Source organism: Mixophyes fleayi, chromosome 9 (assembly GCF_038048845.1).
Source record: "Mixophyes fleayi isolate aMixFle1 chromosome 9, aMixFle1.hap1, whole genome shotgun sequence".
In the NCBI taxonomy this organism is placed as follows: domain Eukaryota; kingdom Metazoa; phylum Chordata; class Amphibia; order Anura; family Limnodynastidae; genus Mixophyes; species Mixophyes fleayi.
Window position 1 is genome coordinate 64,646,737 of NC_134410.1, and position 24,672 is coordinate 64,671,408.

At 45.5% G+C, this 24,672-nt stretch overlaps 1 protein-coding gene across 1 annotated transcript in view; it reads right to left on the reverse strand.

Moving 5' to 3' along the window:
* Nucleotides 1–791: 791 nt before the first annotated feature.
* The window catches only part of LOC142100711 (uncharacterized), a 102,148-nt gene continuing 78,267 nt past the window's right edge, over nt 792–24,672 (reverse strand). The window contains exons 11-12 of the mRNA XM_075184454.1: nt 5,856–6,020; nt 792–4,730 (exon numbers count right to left, since the gene is read on the reverse strand). Of these exons, the coding sequence (XP_075040555.1) occupies nt 1,806–4,730; nt 5,856–6,020 (3,090 nt within the window). The 3' untranslated portion in view covers nt 792–1,805. The remainder of the gene's footprint in view (nt 4,731–5,855; nt 6,021–24,672) is intronic.

The following is a 24,672-nucleotide window of genomic DNA, read 5'->3' on the forward strand; positions in this document are numbered from 1 at the left end:
ACACCAAGCCTGCCAGTCCTAGTATTTGTATTTTAGCAATGACAATTAGCAATGAAGCAATGCAGCTCTCCTCTTTGTGTGTTACCTATATAAACTGTACATTATGGGACTGCAGATTTAGAAGACCAAGCCTGCCAGACCTATTAATTCTATTTCAGCAATGACAATTAACAATGGAGCAATGGAGCTCTCCTGAATGTCACTTTAAACTTTGAAGAACACTGCTACCCCCTCCTCTTTCTATTCTACCTATGCTGCCCAACTGCTCTACAGACTACCAAGAACTGTGCTACCCCTTCTGTGAAAAGGGTGGTACTTATAGAATCCAAAAATCTCGAGATCCGATGACGTAACGATGACGTTTTGCAAAGTACCGAGCCGGCTCGGCTCGGTACTCGGATCTGCTAAGTTCAGTTGTGTTCGGTTCTCGGGGAACAACTCCACATTTGCAAGTGAAGAGAAACTTGCAACAAAAACTTCCTGAGGCTCCCCCACCTCCTTTACTGCTCTTCCAAAATAACAAAAAAATGCATTACCCATGTGTTTGACAAGTTAACTTTCTTTAATTAAACTATAGGTAAACTATAGTTAAAAGAAAAATGGCACAATAAGAAACGTGTTAGGAAAAATGGGAAATTTAAAATGAAGGAAGAGATTGGGTGTAATGTGATTGCAGGCAATACTGGACATTTTTACTGCTACAAATGATGCAAATGATAGTAATGCAGTAAAATGGCAGAGCAGATTATACAGAAGGGCTGGTTGTAACTGAACAAATTTAGATGCAAATGGCCATCTACGTCTTATGCTGTAAAAATAAAAAAAGCTTCCTACATAAAATACTGCTTAGCAGATATTTTCTTAGTATGCTTTTCAGAACCTATTTTCTTATCAGAGCTCAAACTTTATTGAAGAAAATTTTACAAACCTCATAACCATAATCAATAAAGTAAAACCAATAGATCCCCTTTTGTAGATTAATCACCTGAAACATGATAATGTAAGTACCATACAATACAGAAAACCTCTTAGTTCATTATTTTGTGACAGTAATCAAAGTGTTCATATGTAATAAAGTAACTTAAAAACATCAGCAATTCACCAATTTCTATGAAAGGGGGTCCTTGAGTGCTTAATTCATTGCTCAGTCGTAAACGCCATAAACATTGGGGCACTCTACACAAAATAGTGACTTAGGCTTTGTTAAAAAGTATACACAAATATTGTGGTACACATTTTCCCCAGGGATACTGATGAAATAGCCATAGAAATTCAGAATTTGAATCAACAGTCATTTTTGGTTAATCACCAAGACTAAAAATAAATAAATAGATTGCACAATAATTGTGAATAAATAATATTCCAAGCCCAAATTGAATCTGTTATATTTGAAATAATTACAGATACATGTATATATATATATGCATTTTCAGTCATTTTTAAGAGTATCTTAGACCATTGTCTTCGTACTGGGCTTCAGTTTGCTTTACAGTACTACGTTGCTTAGGAGCAATATAAAATCCGTATCTCTTCCTCATAGTTAGTTCCTCTTACCCATGCTTTTGTATAAAACACACTGGGAGTTTACAGCCCTTTCAACTATTAAATGTAGCCTGTCATGTTTACCACAATATTTTACAAACTTCCTCCAACTCAAGACACTTCTCTTTGCACATATTCTGCACATAATTTACGTAGAGCCCCTTTCACTCTGCTTGAACTAGGTGCTCTAACACCACAAATAGCTGTGGGGTTTGCAGTGTCATGTGATGCATATTTCAGATATTTATTTCTCTCTTTTCTATTCACCTCCAGATTGGGTGAGTGTCCAGGTATGGGTTTCTCGACCCCCGAGTAAGGGCTGAGTTTACCTCACAGTGTTTAATAACATGAATGGCCACTTTAGCTACAGAACTAGATTTCTTAGGTGGCGTCTGTGATGTCCAGGCTGACTCCCTCACATGCTCTTTACCATGCCTGGGGCTTTCCCTTAGTGGTGAGGCAATACAATATTTAGAAGTAACTAATGGGCTGCATTTGCTCTCAGATTTGCCAAATTCATTCTTATTAGCATGTGGACTCTCCTTCTTCTCCTTGAAACTCCCAGTCACTTTGCCCGAGGTTGGCTTAATTGACCCAGCACTATATAAACTTACTTTTTGTGGTATCTTGTTGTCTCTGGTCTCTTTTTGTACCTGCCTACAGGTGGAAATAGGTTGTTTTATAACGGATGGACTTGTGGACCCTGGGGCTAAATCTTTGGTTAAAGAGACTCTTCTAATTCCCATGTCATTATGTTTTGATTTCTTTGGGATGCTGCTTCCATTTCTTCCCATCATAGCATTTTTTAGATTATCTCTGCTCTTGTGCTCAGAACTGTTCCTATCATTTTCCACACTGCTATTTTCTATCTTTGATTCTACCCTACCGCTGCCCCCCCTCTCTGAAGTGTTTTCTAACTCCCTCTTCCACTTAGAGCAAGGATTAAGAGTTTCCCTTTGTACCGCAGCATAAACATCTTTAGGACCCTTTGCAAATAAACTGTATCCCATGTTCCGTGGTTGTAGCCCTCTTGACGTCTCATTCAGTGGGTCTACAATCTTCTCTTGTGTAGGTGGAATGTGACCATTTATTTCTTTTGTTGTAATTTGTTGCTTGACAGCCAAATGCTCCACATGTTTTATCCTGGACATAAAACATCCAGGTTGGGATAGTGAAAGTCTTGGAGTCTCAGATTTAGACAGAGTTTCATTTTTGTTGGACGTTTCAACTCTAGATGGGATTAATGATGGACTGGACACATGACACCCAGGCATAGTTAATGACTGTTTGGGATTCTTCATTGTAGATTTCAAAAGTGTTTGCTTAAATGTCTTAGTAGTAGATTGGGGTAATGATTGTTTAGGATTCTTAACAGTAGACTGGGAACAATATTGTATGGGAGATTCAGAATGTTTAAGAGTTTCAGGTTGAGGGTGGACCAATGGATCGGACACAGTCTCAGTTTTCATTGCAGCTAATGTCTGCAAGTAAGATGTAGGTTCATGTGGGACTAATAATTGTTGAGTGTTTTCTAGTTCATTCGGCTGCAATATCTGCAGGGAAGTAGCAGATCTATGGTGGTCTACTGAAATTAGCGCAAGCTGAGTTAATATCTTTGATTCAGGTTGATCTACTGACTGTATGGAAACTACATATCCAGACTGCAAGAGTGATTGCTTATGGGTCTTATGTAAATGAGTGTCAGATCCAGCATGGTTTTCTAACACCTTGAAGGTTTCAGGTGCAGATTGATAAAGCATGTGTCCAAGTAATTTAATATCACTCTGATCTAGTGTTTGGGTTCTATTCTCATCTGTGTACTTTGCTGGTAATTGTTTAGGGTTCTGAGATATAGAAAAGTCTGATGGATTATTTAAGATCTCAATTTCTGAATGGTATTGTGATTGGGTTTTTGAGGTAAGTGATGATAGTGTAATACACGCAGGATCAGATTGAGTTAGTGATTCGGTGATATCCTCAGGATTAGAATGCACTGGTATTGGTTTCACAGTGTCTGATCCAGGCTGGCAGAGTGAAGGCTCAGTAAACTTAGATTGAGACTGTGATACTTGGCTAATAGTTCCAGGTCCATATTTTGCTAGTAAGTCTTGTGAGTTTCCACAGCTTGATTGGGAAGGTAACTGAATAAATATGTTATGTTTAGGTTCTGCTAACAATGGATGTATGGTAGGTTCCGATTCCGATGGGAATGAGATTTGACAAGGTATTTCAGTTTCCGTTTGAAATATTAATGGACTGGTGGCTTTTGGTCCAGAATGAGATAGTGATTCCTTGGGAAACTGACATGTAAATTGTGATGATGACTGTCCATGGATTTCTGGTCCATCTAATGATTGTGATTGTCTTAAAGTCTCAGGTATTAGATGGTCTAATGACTGACTGGTAAATGATTGTCTTGGCATTTCTGGAATACACAATGTTTTGGATTGTCCTGAAGTTTCAGTTTCTGAATGGTCCAATAACTGACTCAACAAGAACGGTTGTTCATTTGGTTGAGTGAGTGTATCTACTTCAATCTTGGTGTGTATGGGACACTTTAAATAAGATTGTCGTAATGAACTATCAAGTAACTCAGGTATACATTGAACTTGCAGTTGGTTAATATTCTGTTGTTCCTCTGAATATAAAGGTCCAGGATGAGATAGTAACTGTTCAGAAACATCCGATCCATGTATCCCAAGTGACAATTGGGAAATCTCAGTTCCATCCTTGGGTAGTGATTGACTAGGTTTTTGAAAGTCAGCTTTGGATACTGGTTGACAAGATGTGCTAATCTGTGTTACAGACATTGGATATAAGTCCCTTTTATTACCAGTGTAGACATTGTTCCGATTTTTATATTCCATCTGCTGCCTTAGAACACGCTCAGACACCTCCCTCATCTGGTCAGCATTCTTCTGGTCACAGTATTCCTGGATTTTCTTTCTCTGGACACTACAAGGTATTGAGGAAGTGGCCCTATTAGACCCCAAAGATTGTATTCTACACAGACGAACACCTAATGGTCTGCATGTGTTACGTAGGTTCCTCTCCAAAGTGAGTTCAAGTTCATCCATTGCCTGGTGAGGCTCTAATGCACCACATGTAGCCATGGAATGTCTTCTCTGTAAGCGGTTCTTCTCCCATTCTTGTCGTCGTTGTTCTTCCAGTTCACGGTCTTTATTTTCCTAGAGGAAAATCACCCAGACACATGACTGATTGGCATTATGCAATAATGTATATGATTTATATTTTTACAATTAAAACTCACAGTCATTAAAATACTAAGCTACACAACACCTAATTTTCTGTATTGATGGACTGATGGATTGTGCGTGCTAGATACCATTCTTAGCATCTATTATTGTTCTTTAGACTTTATAAGTTAGTATTTATTGAAGTTAAGCATTAAAATGCAAAAAAAGCACATTATAATTGAATTCAGTAAACATCACATGATGGAACTGTAGAACTCCAAGATCTGTCGAGACAGCATTGTAATGTGTTCAGATGCACCACCTCATCAGCAAAGTGTCAAAGGAAATTATTTTAAAATGTCGACAATTATGCAAATGTATACAAATACTGTTCAGGAGAGGTACCATCAGTTACCTTCTTTGCAAGTGCTCTGCTGTTAATGTTACATGGGTAATAATCCCCTGAGAATACAATAGTTTGGGACAGTGGCCTAGACTCAAGTGATACATGTGACATCATTGGGGTGGAATATGAAGCTACTTGGTACATGGCTAGGTCTAGTAAGAATGAAAAGTATGATAGGAAACAGAGAGAGACAGCAAATGCAACCCCTGAATTTGCTCACAGTCAGCTCTGTAGAATTACATGAAACTATATGTAGTGTATGCAGTCCACTGTGCTAGTCACAATTACACAAAGAGGGCCTGAGTCATTAAGAAGAGCAAAGCAATGCAACATGGTTTTGGCTCCTTGCAAAAACCATGTTGCATTGAAGGGGGTGGTAAATTTAAAATGTGGGGGCAGATTTATAGTTGTGGTAAAGCATGTCCTAGATCAACTTTAAATGTCAGTGTAAAATTACGTTATCAAGTATTTGTGTGCTACATGACAAAAAAGGCAGTATTTTCTTTATGTGCAAAATAATAAACTAATTTGCAAACCTTGCATTATAACATGGTTTGTTCAGGATCAAATGTACTCCATTTTTTGAATTGCTCTCCTTAATCACTCAGGCCCAGAATGTTTTCCTTATATGCGTTACTGGCAACTACTTGTAGTGGGAGATAAGACTTCTTTGTGGAGACCATGCAGCCATTTCTTCTCCAGTTACTCACCTTTATGGCCAGCTGAAATTTCTGACAAAAGCAGCTAAATATTTTGCAGCATTCCTCCAAGCGGAAAGTATCTTCATCCTCACACAGAAATTCAAGCAGGTTTTGTGTGGAACTTTGCAAAGCATCAATCTCTTTTTGAACCTCTTGTAGCTTTTCATGGGCATACTGTAGGGGAAAAACATTTATTGTAAGATTTTATATATTGTTCCTACCTTTTAGAGCAAATGGACAACATTCATATCATAAAAGGAAAAAACAACAATATATTTAACTCTTTCAGCATCAGAGGTCTGAGTTGATGTTTTTCGTTCAGGAAGCCAGACAGGAATAACCTTTTATTCCATTTACCACGCAACTAAATTTAAATAGCTTTTTACAGAACAGATAAGGCTTTATTTCAGTAGCAGAGTTGAGTAAATAAGTTATAGGCGTTATATAGGGAAAATTTCCAAACTTAGCAAGAGAAAATTTTACACAACTAACAATGTAACCCAAAAAATACCCCCAAACTTTATTCTGTAACTTGTACTTATTAGAGGAATACCAAGTATATGTATTTTAACAGAGGCCTGATCTATGAGTGTGGATCAAACCCGCTTGACATTTCATGGCATCAAAGCTTTTAAGAAGCTCTCGATGGCATTTATGAAGTGCACTCAGTTAACACTGAGTGCACTTCGTAAATGTCACCCAGAGCTTCTCCAGATTACAGTGGGCAGCATGGTGGCTTAGTGGTTAGCACTTCTGCTTCACAGCACTGGGGTCATGAGTTTGATTCCTGACCATGGCCTTATCTGTGTGGAGTTTGTATGTTCTCACCGTGTTTGCGTGGGTTTCCTCCCACAATCTAAAAACATACTAGCAGGTTAATTGGCTGCTATCAAATTGACCCTAGTCTGTCTGTGTGTGTTAGAGAATTTAGGCTGTAAACTCTATTGGGGCAGGGACTGATGTGAGTGAGTTCTCTGTACAGTGCTGCAAAATTAGTGGCGCTTTATAAATTATGATGATGAACACCACAAAATGCCTTAGTTCTGTGCCTATGTATCACACACTTCCCCTCCCCTGCTGCTTTGTGAGACGTCTCTGCAAACTAGAAGTGCATCTTGGTGTGTAGACAGGCAGAGAAATCTGTAGAAGCGCACTGTGCAAAAGTGTAAACGTCACATCAAAATGCATCCCATAAAAAGTATAGTACGAGAACTGATCTCCGCCTGCTCAGTGATGATGCAAAGTGAAAGCGGCTGTGCCCCCCTATACAAAGCAATCAGCCACTCCAATTAGTTAATTTCAATAATCTTGCTCCACAATATGAAATCTCATTTTCGCACTGCTCCGTAAAACTAGGTACACTGTTACGTCTACTCTGTAAACAATAACCTTATTCCGCCCAACCCCACCAGCCAGTAAAACTTCTGGGGTCCCTTCAAACATTACCATCTCTCTGTAAACCTATGTGTTTTGGCAGTATATGTGCACTTGCGCAATTTGAGGTGCACAACACTACCAAAGAGAATTTTGTATTGCACCTCAGCCGTTCTTCTGTTAACACCCTTATCATAACTGTCACGAGTCACGGGGTCTGAAGGCCACTTGCTGATAGTTGCGCTGCTAAGCCAGGAGTCGCAGAGTCTAAACATGCCCCTGGTCTTCACCAGGGACCCCCGCAAGGGAGTTTGCTGCAAGGGACGTGCAGGTCGCGGCCCTCCAAGCTAGCTATCAGCGGAGTGGATGGTGAACAGATGTGGTTTTGCTGGCAGAGGTCAAATCGTACTGGAAAACGTGGTATCAAAGGAAAAGGCAAATTGGAGTCAGCAAGCCAAAGGTCAGATACAGCGGGAGCAATCATGCTGAAGGGAGATCCAGAAGAAGAACCAGGGAGAGCCGAGTCGGTACACAGGAGGTCAGTGTGAGAGCAGGGAAACAGGCTGGAATGCTGGAGCATAGGAAGACCTAGATACTCTGGCGTCTACCTAGTGTTAGAGGCAGGTTTAAATAGTGGAACCCAATTCCTGATTGGTGGCAGTGGAGGCGGCGGCCTGGACAGCTGACCGCTGACAGGAAGTGCAGAGAAGCATCTCGTTGCTAGGAAACGGAGACACGAGTGGACAAACATGCGCAGAGCAATCCTGAGGAGAGAAGACAGCGTCCAGCTGCCTAGCAACAGATAGTGCTGCCGGCAGAGGAAGGCGTCCGTCCCTGGCACTGATGGTGAGTGCGGGGATGGCGCCTGACAGTACACCCCCCCATTTTTTTTTCCAGAAGGCCAACAAACATAGAGCATTGAGATTCTCCTCATACACCCAGGACCTATCCTCAGGGCCGAAGCCTTTCCAGTAGACCAAATACTGGTAGCGTCCATGGAGCTTGCCAGTATCCAAGTTATGACACATTTTGTACTCCAGAAGCTGTGGGAATAGGATGAGTCGAAGATGGAAAATGAGAGAATTTATTGAGCACTAGTGGTTTCAGCAAGGAAATATGGAAGGTATTGTGTACTTTAAGAGTGGGAGGAAGTTGAATTTTGTAGGTTACGGGATTAACCACCTGAAGTACTGGAAAAAGGCTCCATGAACATGGGGCCAATTTCATTGAGGGTACCCGTAGCTTAAGGTTCTGTGTGGAGAGCCACACCTTGTCCCCAACTTGCAGAACTGGTACCATTTTCCGATGACGGTCTGCTGCGAGTTTATACTGCTGAGAGGACTGTAACGGCTTCTCTTTGGGGTCTGCCCAGAACCATAGCATGAGCAGCAGGAACTGTCCTTTTCGGGAAGGAGGAAAAATCAGGAAGAATGGGGGTGCGCACCATATACAATAAAAAAGGGGGAGGAACCAGAAGATTCATGGGTATGGTTGTTATGAACAAACTCTGCCCAGGGAAGTAAAATGCTCCAGTCAGATTGGTTGTTATTGGAGAAACAGCGGAAAATTAATTCAAGATCTTGGTTAACCTGTTCTGTCTGACCATTAGTCTAGGGGTGATAACCAGAGGAGAATTTCAATCTCATCCCCAGATCTTTACAGAAGGCCCTCCAGAAAGGAGAAATTAATTGTACTCCGTGATTGGATATGATTTCATGTGGACACCCATGCAGATGGAAAATTTCTTTGAAAGGTCTTCCCTCCGTTTCCAAACTTGCTCAAGTATTAATCAAAGGGACAAAATGAGCCATTTTTGAGCATCTGTCCACAGTTACCCAGATGGTATTAAAGCCGTTGCTGGGAGGTAGGTCCATAATAAAATCCAAGGATACACTTGCCCAGAGACGATCAGGGACAGGCAATTGCAAAAGTAACCCAGATGGAGGTTGTCTGGGTACTTTATTCTGGGCACAAGTAGCACATGTGGCAACAAATTCCTTCACATCAGCACAAAGAGTGGGCCATCAGTAATGACGAGACAGTAAGGAGAGAGTTTTTGTACAAAGCCAGTATGGGCTGCGAATTTTGTGGTGTGTGAACCCAACAAAGAGCCTTGAGGTGGAGATGTGGTTCCAAATAGGAACAGCCGGCAGGAGGGGTCTTAGCTGAAGTCCTGGTCAGAGCAACAATACTGGAAGGCTCAAATATGTGTGGAAGTTCAGAGGTAGGGCTGAGATCAGACTCAACAAATGACCGGGGTAGTGCATCAGCCCGGGAATTCTGAGCACTGGAACAGTAAGTCAATTTCAGGTCAAAGCTGGTAAAAAATTAAGACCATCCCGAAGGTAGACAAGATTCTTGTGGTCAGTGTAGACCGTAACTGGATGACGAGATCCTTCTAAAAAATGCTCCCACTCGTCAAGCGCAGATTTAATGGCCAGCAGGCCTTTGAGACCAATCCCATAGTTATGTTCAGAGGTGGAGAATTTTCTAGAGAAAAAACCACAGGGATGTAAATCACTCGAAGGAAATTCTTGCGAAAGAACAGCCCCAACTCTGACTGAGGAGGTGTCCACCTCCAGGAAAAAAGGTTTCTCCTGATTTGGCTGAGTCAGGACTGGGGCAGAAACCAAGGCCTCCTTCAAGGTGGAAAATGCAGCGATGGCCTCAGGGGTCCACTTTCTAGGCTTGGCTGATCACCGGGTGAGAGCGGTAATGGGGGCAATCAAGTTGGAAAAGTGCTTGATAAATTGCCTGTAGTAATTGACAAAGCCAATGAAACGTTGCACAGTTTTTAAGCCGGAGGGTTGAGGCCAGTTGAGATGGGAAGAAAGTTCTCCGGATCCATCTGGAGACCAGAGAAAGAAATGATATACCCCAAGAATGAGATCTGAGGAACTTCAAAAACACATTTTTCAAGCTTGCAAAACAACTGGTTAGCACGTAGATGGGATAGAACCTCCTTTACATGTGACCGGTGGGAAATAAGGTCAAGAGAGAAAATCAGAATGTCATGCAGATAAAAAACCACCGTACTGTAGAGCAGGTCACGGAAGATTTCATTAATGAAGGACTGTAACACCACAGGAGCATTACAAAGTTCGAAGGGCATCACTAAGTACTCGTAGTGTCCATCGCGAGTACTGAAGGCAGTTTTACACACATCCCCCTCCCGGATCCGGATAACATTGTAGGCTCCCTGTAAATCCAGTTGGGAGAAGATTTTGGAGCTGCTTATGTCGTCAAATAGCTCAGAAACGAGGGGAAAGGGGTATCTGTTTGTCACGACTGATAGTGGGTACCTGCTGTTGTTGGCGCAACTCAGAGGAAGGCGCGGAGTCTAACGTGCCCCTGGTATTCACCAGGAACCCCCGCAAGGAAGTATTGACTCCGCTGCAGGGACATGCAGGTCGCGGTCCTTCCTAGAGTCCACAGCGAGATACAAGGAGGTGTCAGACAGGCCGGGTCAGCAACGTTCAGGTAGAAGAGGTACAAAGGGAAATCCAGAAGAATGGTGAGGCAAGCCGGGTCGGTAACTTTCAGGGAGAACAGTACAAAGGCAGAATCCAAATAGGGGTGGTCAAACAGTCCGGGTCAAGGGGTCACAAGCAGCACGAGGATAGTCAGGAACGAATACAGCAACTGGTATACACAAACGCTGGAGGCAGGAAGACCTGATACTCTGGCACTGGTGAGAGGGCAGGAAAAGGTTTAAATACTGTGGTAGCCCAATCAGAATCAGCGCTTCAGCGCTGTCATACCTGCCGCCGGGAATCCTTCATAGCGTCCCATTGCCTAGCAACGGGGCGCGTCATCACACCCAGAGGTCGGACGGCAGGGGGATCCGGAAGTGATGCGTCTGGTTGCTATGCAACCAGACGCGCTGTCAGCAGACAGGCGGCCATGCGGAACGGCGCCTGACAGTATACCCTCCTCTTCTTCCTCCTGTTTGAAGGAACCTTTTAAGAATTCTAGGAGCGCGAAGGTCCTGCTTGTCCACCCATGATCTCTCCTCTGGGCCAAATCCTTTCCAATGGACAAGAAATTGCTGTTTGCCACGAAGAATGCGAGAGGCCAAGATCCGATTGACTTCGAATTCTGTTCCAGAAGAGGTTTGTATTGGTGGGGGACGACAGGGAGGACGATAGAATTTATTGAGTACCACTGGTCGTAGTAATGAGACATGAAACGTATTATGACATCTCAGAGAAGGAGGAAGTTTCAATTTAAAGCATACAGGATTAATTACTTGCATGATGGTGTACGGGCCAATAAATCGAGGAGCCATCTTCATAGAAGGAACTTTTAGTCTTAGGTCCCGGGTGGATAGCCATACTTGGTCTCCCACCTTTAAGAGAGGAGTGGCCCTCCGATGACGATCTGCAAAGATTTTGTGATGCTGAGTAGCCTTGAGTAAAGCCCTCTTAGTCTTAGCCCAAATGAGAGAAAACTCCCGATAAAGAGTATCTACGGCTGGAACCGGTGAAGAGGACACTGGAAAAGGATCCGGAAACACAGGATGACTTCCATATACAATAAAGAATGGGGAGAATCCGGTAGACTCATGAATGTGTTGGTTATGGGAGAACTCCGCCCACGGAAGGAATTGAGACCATTTATTCTGATTGTCAGAGGTAAAACAGCGAAGAAATGTCTCGAGATCCTGATTGATTCGCTCCGTCTGTCCATTGGTTTGAGGATGATATCCCGAAGAGAATTTCAATTCTATGTTCAATCTCTTACAAAAGGTTCTCCAAAAACGGGATGTGAATTGGACTCCACGGTCTGAAATGATCTCCTTCGGGCAACCATGTAATCTGAATATCTCCTTGATAAAGATATCTGCCAGACGACTGGCCGTGGGCAGTCCAGTTAGAGAAATAAAATGTGCCATTGTCACTCACCGTACCGTGAGTGCCTCTTCCCGGACATTTAGGAACCGTGGCCGTCCTCCATCCTGAGGGTCTGCGCATGCGCAGCCCTTTCCTATACTTCTGTGTATGTCCCTTTAACTCAATTGGCAGATCAGGCAACACTCCCTATATTAAGCACCTGTGGTCAACACCACGTTGCCTGATCTTGGAGTCTCATTCCCTATGAGTCTCTGAAGGTGTTCCTGTATTCCTCGTGTTTTCAGCGCTGCTGATTCCTGTGGTTTCCAAACCACTTCTACCTCTGTGGTTTCCAAACCACTTCTACTACTGTGGTCCCCATACCACTTCTACCATCAACTATATCATCGTGACTGTTAGCTGATTCCTATCCGCTGCCTCCGTGCACTACAGTCTTCCAAACCACTTCAACGCTACTACTTATTATTGTGACTGTTTGCTGATTCCTATCCGCTGCCTCCGTGCACTTCATTCCTCTAATCCACTTCATCGCTATTATATTTCACTGTGACTGTTTGCTGGTTCCTACCCGCTGCCTCTGTGCACTCCAACCGTTACTTTACATCCACTCACCTGTTCCTCATCAAGTCAGTGAGCTGATTCCTATCCGCTGCCTCCGTGCACTATAAGCCTTCAGCCTGCAACTCGCCTGTGTTCATTATCGTGACTGTTAGCTGTTGTCTATCCGCTGCTTCCGTGCACTACAGCCTCCAGCCTACAACTCGCCTGTGTTCATCATCGGGATTGTTAGCTGATGTCTACCCGCTGCTTCCGTGCACTACAGCCTCCAGCCTACAACTCGCCTGTGTTCATCATCGTGACAAGTTAGCTGATTCCTATCCGCTGCTCCTGTGCACTGCAGTCTCTTCTCAGCTCTTCTGTGTTTCCTCGAGACTGCTGCTCTCATTGCCATTTGCTACTCTCCGTGATCAACAGCTCCTGGTCTGCTCTGCTATCTCGTGTGCCATCGCTACTGACAACTATTGGTTGCTACTGGTTACCTCCGTGTACCGCAGAGTCCTGCTGCTGCTGATCGCGCTATCATCCATCTACTGCTGATCCGCTCTCCACGCCTTCACGTGTCCCGCAGGTCTACCCTCCCGTCTGCATTGGATTTATATCTCATCTACTACTCCTCTGCTGGATCGTCTCCACTCTCCTGGGTCCTGCGTGAGTCCAGTTCCACGTGTTATTGATTCCTGTGGATTCGTGTCCCTGTTGGTCTACTTATCTGTGCGCTGCACCTACTGATTGCTGCCTCAGGTATCCTGGGACTTCTCATCCAGCCGGCCTCCTGCCGCTCAGGTATCCCTGCACTCCTATCTGACTATCTGCTTCTGAACCACGGTATGCATAATTCTCATTGACTGTGCTGGTGTATTGCATATCTTGCTGGACTGTGTTGGTTCTCCTCTGGAGTCTGCTATCCGCTGAGTCTATTGCCATCATTGACTGTGTTAACTTGTGCTGGACTGCTTCAAGAGACTTCCTATATTTGCAGACCTGTTCAGTCATTTATATACATATTGTGCATGTTACTGTGGATCGTATATAAGGTGCCTGTGTATATCCTGTGTTGCAGTCTCTCCCCGTGCACCTCCTCACATATATATTCAGTGGTACAACTTGCTAGTAGCAGACCACTGATCCCTGTCTCCAGTATCACCTGTTCCAGTATCCTCTCACATAGCAGTGGTACAACTTGCTATCGCAGACCACTGACTCCCCGGATACCTCCACTTGGATTCCATTCCTTCACTCAGACAGCGGTATAACTTGCTATCCGCAGACCGCTGACTCTCATCACCTCCTCGTTTCTGTTGGACATTCCTCCTCACTATAGCAGTGGTACAACTTGCTATCGCAGACCACTGACTACCTTCACGTGTCCTTGTCCTACAGTTCCTCGTGTACTATTACCTCCATATTACCAGTGCTGCTAGTCATAGACTTTCCTGAGCATCTCATCATCTGCTGTTTCCGGTTCCGTGATCACCCAGCTACCAGAGTACCCTATTACCATCTATATTGCTCTGGTAAGCCTACCACCTGGTGATCCCTGGGTAAAGACTTCTAGTGCCCGTGACAGTAAGATCAGGCCATGACAGACCCAGATACGGAACCTACAGCCAAAGAGATGCTGCAGCATCTGGTCAGCCGTGTAGAGCAACAGGATGCCCGCCAACAGCTGTTACTTCAGTGTTATCAATCGTTAACCTCCCAAGGAACATCTGGACAGACAGTGACAGCTACTACTGAGGCTCCTGTGCTTTCCTCCGTTTCCCCAGTGCCATCCCAGGTGTCTACAGCTTCTACGCTTCACCTGCCTACTCCGTCAAAGTACGATGGGGACCCCAAAACTTGTAGGGGTTTCCTTAACCAATGTTCAGTCCATTTTGAGCTCCAACCTCAAAATTTTTCTACCCATCGTTCCAGAGTGGCCTATCTTATCTCTTTGTTTTCTGGACAAGCCCTGGCTTGGGCCTCCCCTCTGTGGGAAAGAAACGACCCAATATTGCAAGATAGTGCCAAATTCATTGCTACATTTCGAAGTGTGTTCGATGAACCAGGTCGTGTGACCTCCGCTGCTTCCAGCATCCTCCGTCTGCGACAAGGATCTCATACAGTAGGACAGTACGTCATTCAATTTAGGATCTTAGCCTCTGAACTTCAGTGGAACACTGAAGCTCTAGTTGCCGCCTTCTGGCAGGGGCTCTCCGATAAAATTAAAGATGCACTGACTACCCAGGAGCTTCCTTCGTCACTTGAAGATCTGATCTCTCTTTGCCATCGTGTTGATATGAGATTTCGTGAAAGAGAGGCTGAGAAAACAACTTCGGCTAAAACACCTCTTCGTTCTAACCCTCAATTTCGTCCAGTTTCACCCTCTGTGATTCCCATGGAGATAGGACGTTCCAAATTATCTTCAGAGGAGAGGAAACGAAGAGTAAAGAATAGACTCTGTATCTATTGTGCCGATTCCACTCATATGCTCAGCTCTTGCCCTAAGAGATCGGGAAATGCCAGGCCCTAACTAGTTCTGGAGAGGTGAAGTTAGGGTCCCTGGAGTCCTCTCCATCTTCCATGAAATCTAAAGTCTGTGCCTTTGACGTTACGATTTCCTGTGCTACCAAAACCTTTGAGTCACAGGCATTGATTGATTCCGGAGCAGCAGGAAATTTTATTTCCAAATCATTAGTAAATCAATGGTCTCTACCTGTGATTACCTTAAAAACACCCATTACTGTGACGGCTATAGATGGATCACGTCTCATCAACGGTCTCATCACTCAGAGTACGTCTCCAGTAACCCTTCAGATTGGTGCCCTGCATCATGAAGAAATATCGTTTTTAATCCTTCCTGTTACGACAAGTCCAATTGTCTTAGGCCTTCCATGGCTTCAGTGTCACTCTCCCCAGATTGACTGGCGCACCCCTCAAGTCACGTCTTGGGGGTCTGAATGTCACCATCGTTGCCTTTCCCAAGTCATTCCTCTCAAAGTACAGCAATCTTCCATCTCATCTACCTCACCGGGACTCCCTCCTCAATATGCTTCATTTACCGATGTTTTTGATAAAGCTCAGTCTGAACGACTTCCTCCTCATCGTTCTTGGGATTGTCCGATCGATCTTCTACCTGGCAAGACTCCACCCAGGGGCCGGGTCTATCCACTCTCGTTACCTGAAACTCAAGCTACATCTGAGTATATACAGGAGAACCTCCAGCGTGGGTTTATTCGACCTTCCACCTCTCCCGCGGGAGCTGGGTTCTTCTTCGTTAAAAAGAAGGATGGATCTTTACGCCCTTGCATAGATTTTCGTGGACTCAATGCCATTACTATCAAGAATCGGTACCCCATTCCGCTGATCACTGAGCTATTCGATCGCATCAAGGGAGCTCGTATCTTTACTAAGTTGGATCTTCGTGGTGCCTACAATTTAATCAGAATTCGTTCCGGTGACGAATGGAAGACAGCGTTTAACACCAGAGACGGGCATTACGAATATCTGGTAATGCCTTTCGGGCTGTGTAATGCCCCCGCTGTTTTTCAAGGGTTCATTAATGAGATCTTCCGGGACTTATTATATGTATGTGTCGTCGTCTACCTGGACGACATATTGATCTTTTCACAGGACCTGCCTTCTCACCACCAACATGTGGCAGAAGTCCTTTCCAGGCTACGGAAAAATTCATTGTTCTGTAAATTAGAAAAATGTTCATTCGAATTACCCCAGATTCCATTCTTGGGGTATATAGTTTCCGGAGATGGCCTGAAAATGGATCCCGACAAGGTGAATGCTGTACTACATTGGCCCCAGCCAACTACTCTTCGTGCCATCCAGCGTTTTTTAGGTTTTGCCAATTACTATAGACGCTTCATTCAAGACTTTTCTTCCATTGCATCTCCTATTGTGGCCTTGACTAGGAAGGGGGCTAATCCTAAGCAATGGTCACCTGAGGCTCTTCAAGCCTTCCAAATACTAAAAGAGTCCTTCTCTTCGGCTCCAATCCTTCGACAGCCTGATGTGACACTCCCCTTCTTCCTGGAAGTAGATGCCTCTAATGTGGGCTTAGGAGCTATTCTCTCCCAACGCTCGGAACAGCAAAAATTTCATCCTTGTGCCTTTTATTCTCGGGGTCTCCTGCCCGCAGAGAAGAATTATACTATCGGAGACAAGGAGTTACTGGCTATCAAAGCTGCATTAGAGGAATGGAGATACTTACTGGAAGGAGCTCGCCATCCGGTGACGATCTTCACAGATCATAAGAACTTGTCATATCTCCAGTCTGCCCAGTGCTTGAACCCTCGTCAAGCAAGATGGTCTCTTTTCTTTTCCCGTTTTGAATTAATAATAACCTTCAAACCAGCTGCCAAGAACAAAAAAGCTGACGCTTTATCTAGAGCTTTTATGACGCCCTCTGATATAGAAGAGGTTTCCAACCATACCATTCTAGACCCCAAATGTATCTCACTGGCTGCTTCATCCACCAAAACGCTACCATTTGGGAAGACCCTCGTGCCTCCTACTCTAAGGAGGAAAATCCTTTTGTGGTTCCATGCCTCTCGTTTTTCTGGGCACGCCGGTGAACACAAGACCTTTGAGATTCTCTCTCGAAGTTACTGGTGGCCTTCAATGAGGAGAGACGTCAAAGAGTTCATTGCTTCCTGTGAGCTATGTTGCCAGTTTAAATCCTCCCGCAGAACTCCAGCAGGGTTGCTGCGACCACTACCCATTCCGTCCAAACCGTGGACCCATATTAGTATGGATTTCGTTACTGACTTACCACCTAGTAAGAATCATAACACTATTTGGGTGGTGGTGGACAGATTTTCGAAGATGGCTCATTTCATTCCTCTGGCTGGTTTGCCTTCCTCATCCATTCTGGCTGAACATTTCATTAAAGAGATCTTCCGTATTCATGGATGTCCGTCTGAGATTGTGTCGGATAGAGGAGTACAATTCGTTTCCAGATTCTGGCGAGCCCTTTGTAAAACCTTGGGCATACGATTAGCACTCTCATCTTCTTACCATCCGCAATCTAACGGACAAACTGAACGTGTCAATCAAGATCTTGAGACTTTTATAAGGATGTTCTCATCAGCCAATCAAGACAACTGGGTAGAGTTGCTCCCTTGGGCTGAATTCGCCCATAACAACATGTATCATGAGTCATCATCCAAAACTCCATTTTTTGTGGTCTACGGTCACCATCCGTCTTTTCCGGAATTTCCTGCCCTCCCGCCCACCCAAGTTCCTGCGGTGGAGATCGCTTGTCAGACCTTTAAAAATATCTGGTCTCAGGTCAAAACCTGTTTAAAGAAGACATCTATCAAATATAAATCTTTCGCAGATAAGAAGAGGCGGGCTATTCCACCACTAAAAATTGGAGATCGTGTCTGGTTATCTACTAAAAACATTCGTTTGAAGGTTCCATCTATGAAATTCGCCCCTCGTTTTATTGGTCCATATAGGATCATTCAAGTAATCAATCCAGTATGTGTGAAACTTCTTCTTCCTAAGAATCTTCGGATTTCCAATGCCTTCCATGTGTCTTTACTCAAACCTCTTATCATCAACCGTTTCTCAACTCCTCCCTCAGCTCCACAGCCAGTTCAAGTTCATCAGGAGGAGGATTTCGAGATTACTGAAGTATTGGATGCAAAAATTTCGCGAGGAGTCCTCCGTTTCCTCGTTCATTGGAAGGGCTTTGGTCCTGAGGAGCGCTCTTGGATCAAAGCCGAAGATCTTAATGCTCCTGCCCTTTTGAAGAAGTTCTACTCCAAAAATCCGGACAAGCCCGGTTCCAGGCGTTCTGTGCCCACCTTTAAAAGGGGGGGTACTGTCACTCACCGTACCGTGAGTGCCTCTTCCCGGACATTTAGGAACCGTGGCCGTCCTCCATCCTGAGGGTCTGCGCATGCGCAGCCCTTTCCTATACTTCTGTGTATGTCCCTTTAACTCAATTGGCAGATCAGGCAACACTCCCTATATTAAGCACCTGTGGTCAACACCACGTTGCCTGATCTTGGAGTCTCATTCCCTATGAGTCTCTGAAGGTGTTCCTGTATTCCTCGTGTTTTCAGCGCTGCTGATTCCTGTGGTTTCCAAACCACTTCTACCTCTGTGGTTTCCAAACCACTTCTACTACTGTGGTCCCCATACCACTTCTACCATCAACTATATCATCGTGACTGTTAGCTGATTCCTATCCGCTGCCTCCGTGCACTACAGTCTTCCAAACCACTTCAACGCTACTACTTATTATTGTGACTGTTTGCTGATTCCTATCCGCTGCCTCCGTGCACTTCAGTCCTCTAATCCACTTCATCGCTATTATATTTCACTGTGACTGTTTGCTGGTTCCTACCCGCTGCCTCTGTGCACTCCAACCGTTACTTTACATCCACTCACCTGTTCCTCATCAAGTCAGTGAGCTGATTCCTATCCGCTGCCTCCGTGCACTATAAGCCTTCAGCCTGCAACTCGCCTGTGTTCATTATCGTGACTGTTAGCTGTTGTCTATCCACTGCTTCCGTGCACTACAGCCTCCAGCCTACAACTCGCCTGTGTTCATCATCGGGATTGTTAGCTGATGTCTACCCGCTGCTTCCGTGCACTACAGCCTCCAGCCTACAACTCGCCTGTGTTCATCATCGTGACAAGTTAGCTGATTCCTATCCGCTGCTCCTGTGCACTGCAGTCTCTTCTCAGCTCTTCTGTGTTTCCTCGAGACTGCTGCTCTCATTGCCATTTGCTACTCTCCGTGATCAACAGCTCCTGGTCTGCTCTGCTATCTCGTGTGCCATCGCTACTGACAACTATTGGTTGCTACTGGTTACCTCCGTGTACCGCAGAGTCCTGCTGCTGCTGATCGCGCTATCATCCATCTACTGCTGATCCGCTCTCCACGCCTTCACGTGTCCCGCAGGTCTACCCTCCCGTCTGCATTGGATTTATATCTCATCTACTACTCCTCTGCTGGATCGTCTCCACTCTCCTGGGTCCTGCGTGAGTCCAGTTCCACGTGTTATTGATTCCTGTGGATTCGTGTCCCTGTTGGTCTACTTATCTGTGCGCTGCACCTACTGATTGCTGCCTCAGGTATCCTGGGACTTCTCATCCAGCCGGCCTCCTGCCGCTCAGGTATCCCTGCACTCCTATCTGACTATCTGCTTCTGAACCACGGTATGCATAATTCTCATTGACTGTGCTGGTGTATTGCATATCTTGCTGGACTGTGTTGGTTCTCCTCTGGAGTCTGCTATCCGCTGAGTCTATTGCCATCATTGACTGTGTTAACTTGTGCTGGACTGCTTCAAGAGACTTCCTATATTTGCAGACCTGTTCAGTCATTTATATACATATTGTGCATGTTACTGTGGATCGTATATAAGGTGCCTGTGTATATCCTGTGTTGCAGTCTCTCCCCGTGCACCTCCTCACATATATATTCAGTGGTACAACTTGCTAGTAGCAGACCACTGATCCCTGTCTCCAGTATCACCTGTTCCAGTATCCTCTCACATAGCAGTGGTACAACTTGCTATCGCAGACCACTGACTCCCCGGATACCTCCACTTGGATTCCATTCCTTCACTCAGACAGCAGTATAACTTGCTATCCGCAGACCGCTGACTCTCATCACCTCCTCGTTTCTGTTGGACATTCCTCCTCACTATAGCAGTGGTACAACTTGCTATCGCAGACCACTGACTACCTTCACGTGTCCTTGTCCTACAGTTCCTCGTGTACTATTACCTCCATATTACCAGTGCTGCTAGTCATAGACTTTCCTGAGCATCTCATCATCTGCTGTTTCCGGTTCCGTGATCACCCAGCTACCAGAGTACCCTATTACCATCTATATTGCTCTGGTAAGCCTACCACCTGGTGATCCCTGGGTAAAGACTCCTAGTGCCCGTGACAGCCATCTTCGAAAATCGATCAATAACCACCCAGATAGTGGTAAACCCTGCACTGTGGGGTAGGTCTGTGATAAAATCCATGGCCACACTTTCCCAAGGAGCATCGGGGATAGGGAGTGGACGAAGAAGGCCTGCTGGGACTCTTCTACAAGTCTTGTGTTGAGCACAAGTAGTGCAGGAAGCAATAAATTTACAAATATCGGCACGTACAGTAGGCCACCAGAAGCGTCGGCAAAGCAGCGATGTTGTCTTCTTTATTCATGACCGGCAATGCGGGATGAATGAGCCCACTGCAGGGTCTTGAGCCGGAGATGAGGTTCCACGAATGACCGGCCTGGAGGAGGAGAGGACGTTTTGGTCCTAGTGAGGGCTACAATATTAGAAGGATCAATAATATGCTGAGGAAGCAACGGTCTCAAACGATCGGAATCGTCAAATGAGCGAGATAATGCATCGGCACGTCCGTTCTTGGCTCCAGGGCAGAATGTGAGCTTCATGTTAAATCGAGCAAAGAAGGATGCCCAGCGGGCTTGCCGAGGATTAAGGCAACGAGCCTCTTGAATGAACACTAGGTTCCGATGGTCGGTAAACACAGTAACAGGAAATATAGCCCCCTCCAACAGATGTCGCCATTCCTCCAGAGCCGCCTTGATGGCCAGTAACTCCTTGTCCCCTATTCCATAATTACATTCACTTGGAAGAAATCGTCTGGAGAAAAACCCACACGGGTTGTGTGAGCCAGCAGGAGACTCTTGAAAAAGCACCGCCCCAATGCCTACAGAGGATGCATCTACCTCTAAGAAGAAAGGTCGTTCTTGATCTGGCTGGGACAGAACTGGAGCTGAAGAAAATGCTTTCTTTAACGTTATGAAGGCCGACATGGCTTCCGAGGACCAAACCCTGGGGTTGGCAGTCTTCCTGGTTAAAGCTGTAATGGGAGCTATGATGGTGGAGAATCCCTGAATAAATTGGCGATAATAGTTTGCAAAGCCAATGAACCTTTGAATCGCTTTAAGGCCTTGTGGCTGAGGCCAGTCCAGAATAGCTGACACCTTGGTGGGATCCATACAAAGACCTTGACCCGACACAATGAAACCAAGAAAAGGTACCTGGCTGATCTCAAACACACATTTCTCCAGCTTGCAGTAGAGGTGATGTTTCCGGAGTCTACGTAAGACCTCCTTTACTTGTTCCCGATGAGTTTTCAGATCTTTAGAAAATATTAATATATCGTCTAAATACACTACCACAGAAGTGTATAACAGGTCATGAAAGATATCGTTAACAAAGGTTTGGAAGATGGCTGGGGCGTTGCAGAGGCCGAAGGGCATCACCAGGTACTCGAAATGTCCATCTCTGGTGTTAAATGCCGTTTTCCATTCGTCCCCCTTCTTGATGCGAATCAAATTATAGGCCCCACGGAGATCTAATTTGGAAAAGATTTGAGATCCACTGAGTTTGTCAAAGAGGTCGGAGATGAGAGGTAGTGGATATCGATTTTTGATAGTGATGCGGTTGAGAGGACGATAATCAATACAAGGCCGAAAAGACCCATCCTTCTTCTTAACAAAAAAAACCCTTGCACCCGCTGGGGAAGTGGATTTGCGGATAAATCCCCGTTTCAGGTTCTCCGAAATATATTGAGACATGGCTGACGTCTCTGGACGAGATAAAGGGTAGGTCCGCCCTTTGGGGATGGGTTGGTCAGGAGATAAAACAATAGCGCAATCCCAGGGACGATGAGGAGGCAAGATCTCCGCTTCCACCTTACTGAATACATCTTGGAATTCCATATAGGCCTCAGGAAGATGGGTTAGCTCGGAATGAGCCATTACTTGACATTTTGAAGGCAAGACTCTAGACAGACATTCAAAGCGACATCCTGAACCCCACGACATAACTTGAGCGTGGTCCCAATCCATCTGAGGAGAATGCTTTCTCAGCCACGGTAGCCCCAAGATGAGGGGATTAATGGACCTCGGCAACACCAAAAGTTGGATCATCTCGCTATGAAGTACTCCTACCCTCAACCGAACAGGAGAAGTCACGGAGGAGATGGAGCCGTGAGTGACACGACTACCGTCGACTGCCGTCAGAGATAACGGTTGAGGCAATGGGTTTAAAGGTATTTGGAGCTGCGAAGCTAGATCCGCCGAAATGAAGTTCCCGGAGGAGCCGGAGTCCACAAAGGCCGTGGTGGAAAAGGTACCCTTGGGGGTGCTCAGGATGACAGCCATCTGAAATTCTGGGGAATTTTCTTTAGAATAGGGAGCAACTGTGGATTCTCCTAAAACGGCCTCCCCGCCACCGTTTAGGAGGAAGAGTTTCCCGGTTTCTTGGGACAAACTCTTAGCAGGTGTCCCGGATCTCCACAATACAGACACAGGCGTTGTTTGAAGCGTCTCTCCCTCTCTTCAAGGGATAATTTAGAGCGTCCTACTTGCATTGGTTCGTCCACTGGCAGGATGGGATTTTGGAACTGGGGTGCTAGCCGTGGTATGAACCGTTTGCCAGGAGAGCGTTCCTGCGTGCGCTCTTGGTAGCGCAAATCCACCTTTATGCACATGGAGATGAGGGAATCTAACTCGGCCGGGAGTTCTCTGGAAATTAGCTCATCCTTAATCCGGTCAACCAGACCTTGCCAAAAGGTTGCCACCAGTGCTTCGTTATTCCATTTTAACTCGGAAGCCAGGGTCCGAAATTGAACTGCGTATTGCCCCACGGACAGGTCACCTTGGCGGAGGTTTAACAAGCTAGTAGCTGCAGAAGCAACTCTTCCGGGATCATCGAAGACTTTTCTGAAAGCTTCAATGAAGGAGTTGGAGCTATTAAGAAGTGGACCCCCTTGTTCCCATAAAGGTGAGGCCCAGGCAAGGGCTTGACCACTGAGGAGGGAGATGAGAAAGGCTACTTTGGTGCGTTCTGAAGAAAAGGCCCCTGGGTTGCACTCAAATTGAATGGCACATTGGTTCAGAAAGCCCCTGCACTTCTTGGGATCACCGTCAAACTTTTCGGGTGTCGGGATGCGTAAACCGGAGGCCGCTGTAGAGACCGTAACCACACTGGATGCTGTGGATGCAGAAGAGGTTATGGCTGGTGTAGCGGGTGAAGCGTTCTGAAATGTATCGAAGCGGGTAGCAATCCCTTGGACACATTGTAGAAGATGCGCTTGGGCTGCTTCTTGTTGCTCCACTCGTTGAGCCAAATGCAGGAGTAGGTCTCGAGCAGACGGTTCACCAGACCCCTCCGTTGTCATGGCCAGAGTATACTGTCACGACTGATAGTGGGTACCTGCTGTTGTTGGCGCAACTCAGAGGAAGGCGCGGAGTCTAACGTGCCCCTGGTATTCACCAGGAACCCCCGCAAGGAAGTATGGACTCCGCTGCAGGGACACGCAGGTCGCGGTCCTTCCTAGAGTCCACAGCGAGATACAAGGAGGTGTCAGACAGGCCGGGTCAGCAACGTTCAGGTAGAAGAGGTACAAAGGGAAATCCAGAAGAATGGTGAGGCAAGCCGGGTCGGTAACTTTCAGGGAGAACAGTACAAAGGCAGAATCCAAATAGGGGTGGTCAAACAGTCCGGGTCAAGGGGTCACAAGCAGCACGAGGATAGTCAGGAACGAATACAGCAACTGGTATACACAAACGCTGGAGGCAGGAAGACCTGATACTCTGGCACTGGTGAGAGGGCAGGAAAAGGTTTAAATACTGTGGTAGCCCAATCAGAATCAGCGCTGCAGCGCTGTCATACCTGCCGCCGGGAATCCTTCATAGCGTCCCGTTGCCTAGCAACGGGGCGCGTCATCACACCCAGAGGTCGGACGGCAGGGGGATCCGGAAGTGATGCGTCTGGTTGCTATGCAACCAGACGCGCTGTCAGCAGACAGGCGGCCGTGCGGAACGGCGCCTGACACTGTTTTTAATGGTTATAGCGTTAAACTGCCAATAGTCAATACAGGAACGTAATGTCCCGTCCTTTTTCATGAAAAAGAAACCAGCACCTACAGGACATGAAGACTTCCTGATAAATCCTCGGTGGAGGTTTTCAGCAATATATTGGGACATTGCTTGATTCTCTGGCAAGGGAAATGGATAAATCTTACCCCTAGGAATATTTATCTGGTAGCAGGAT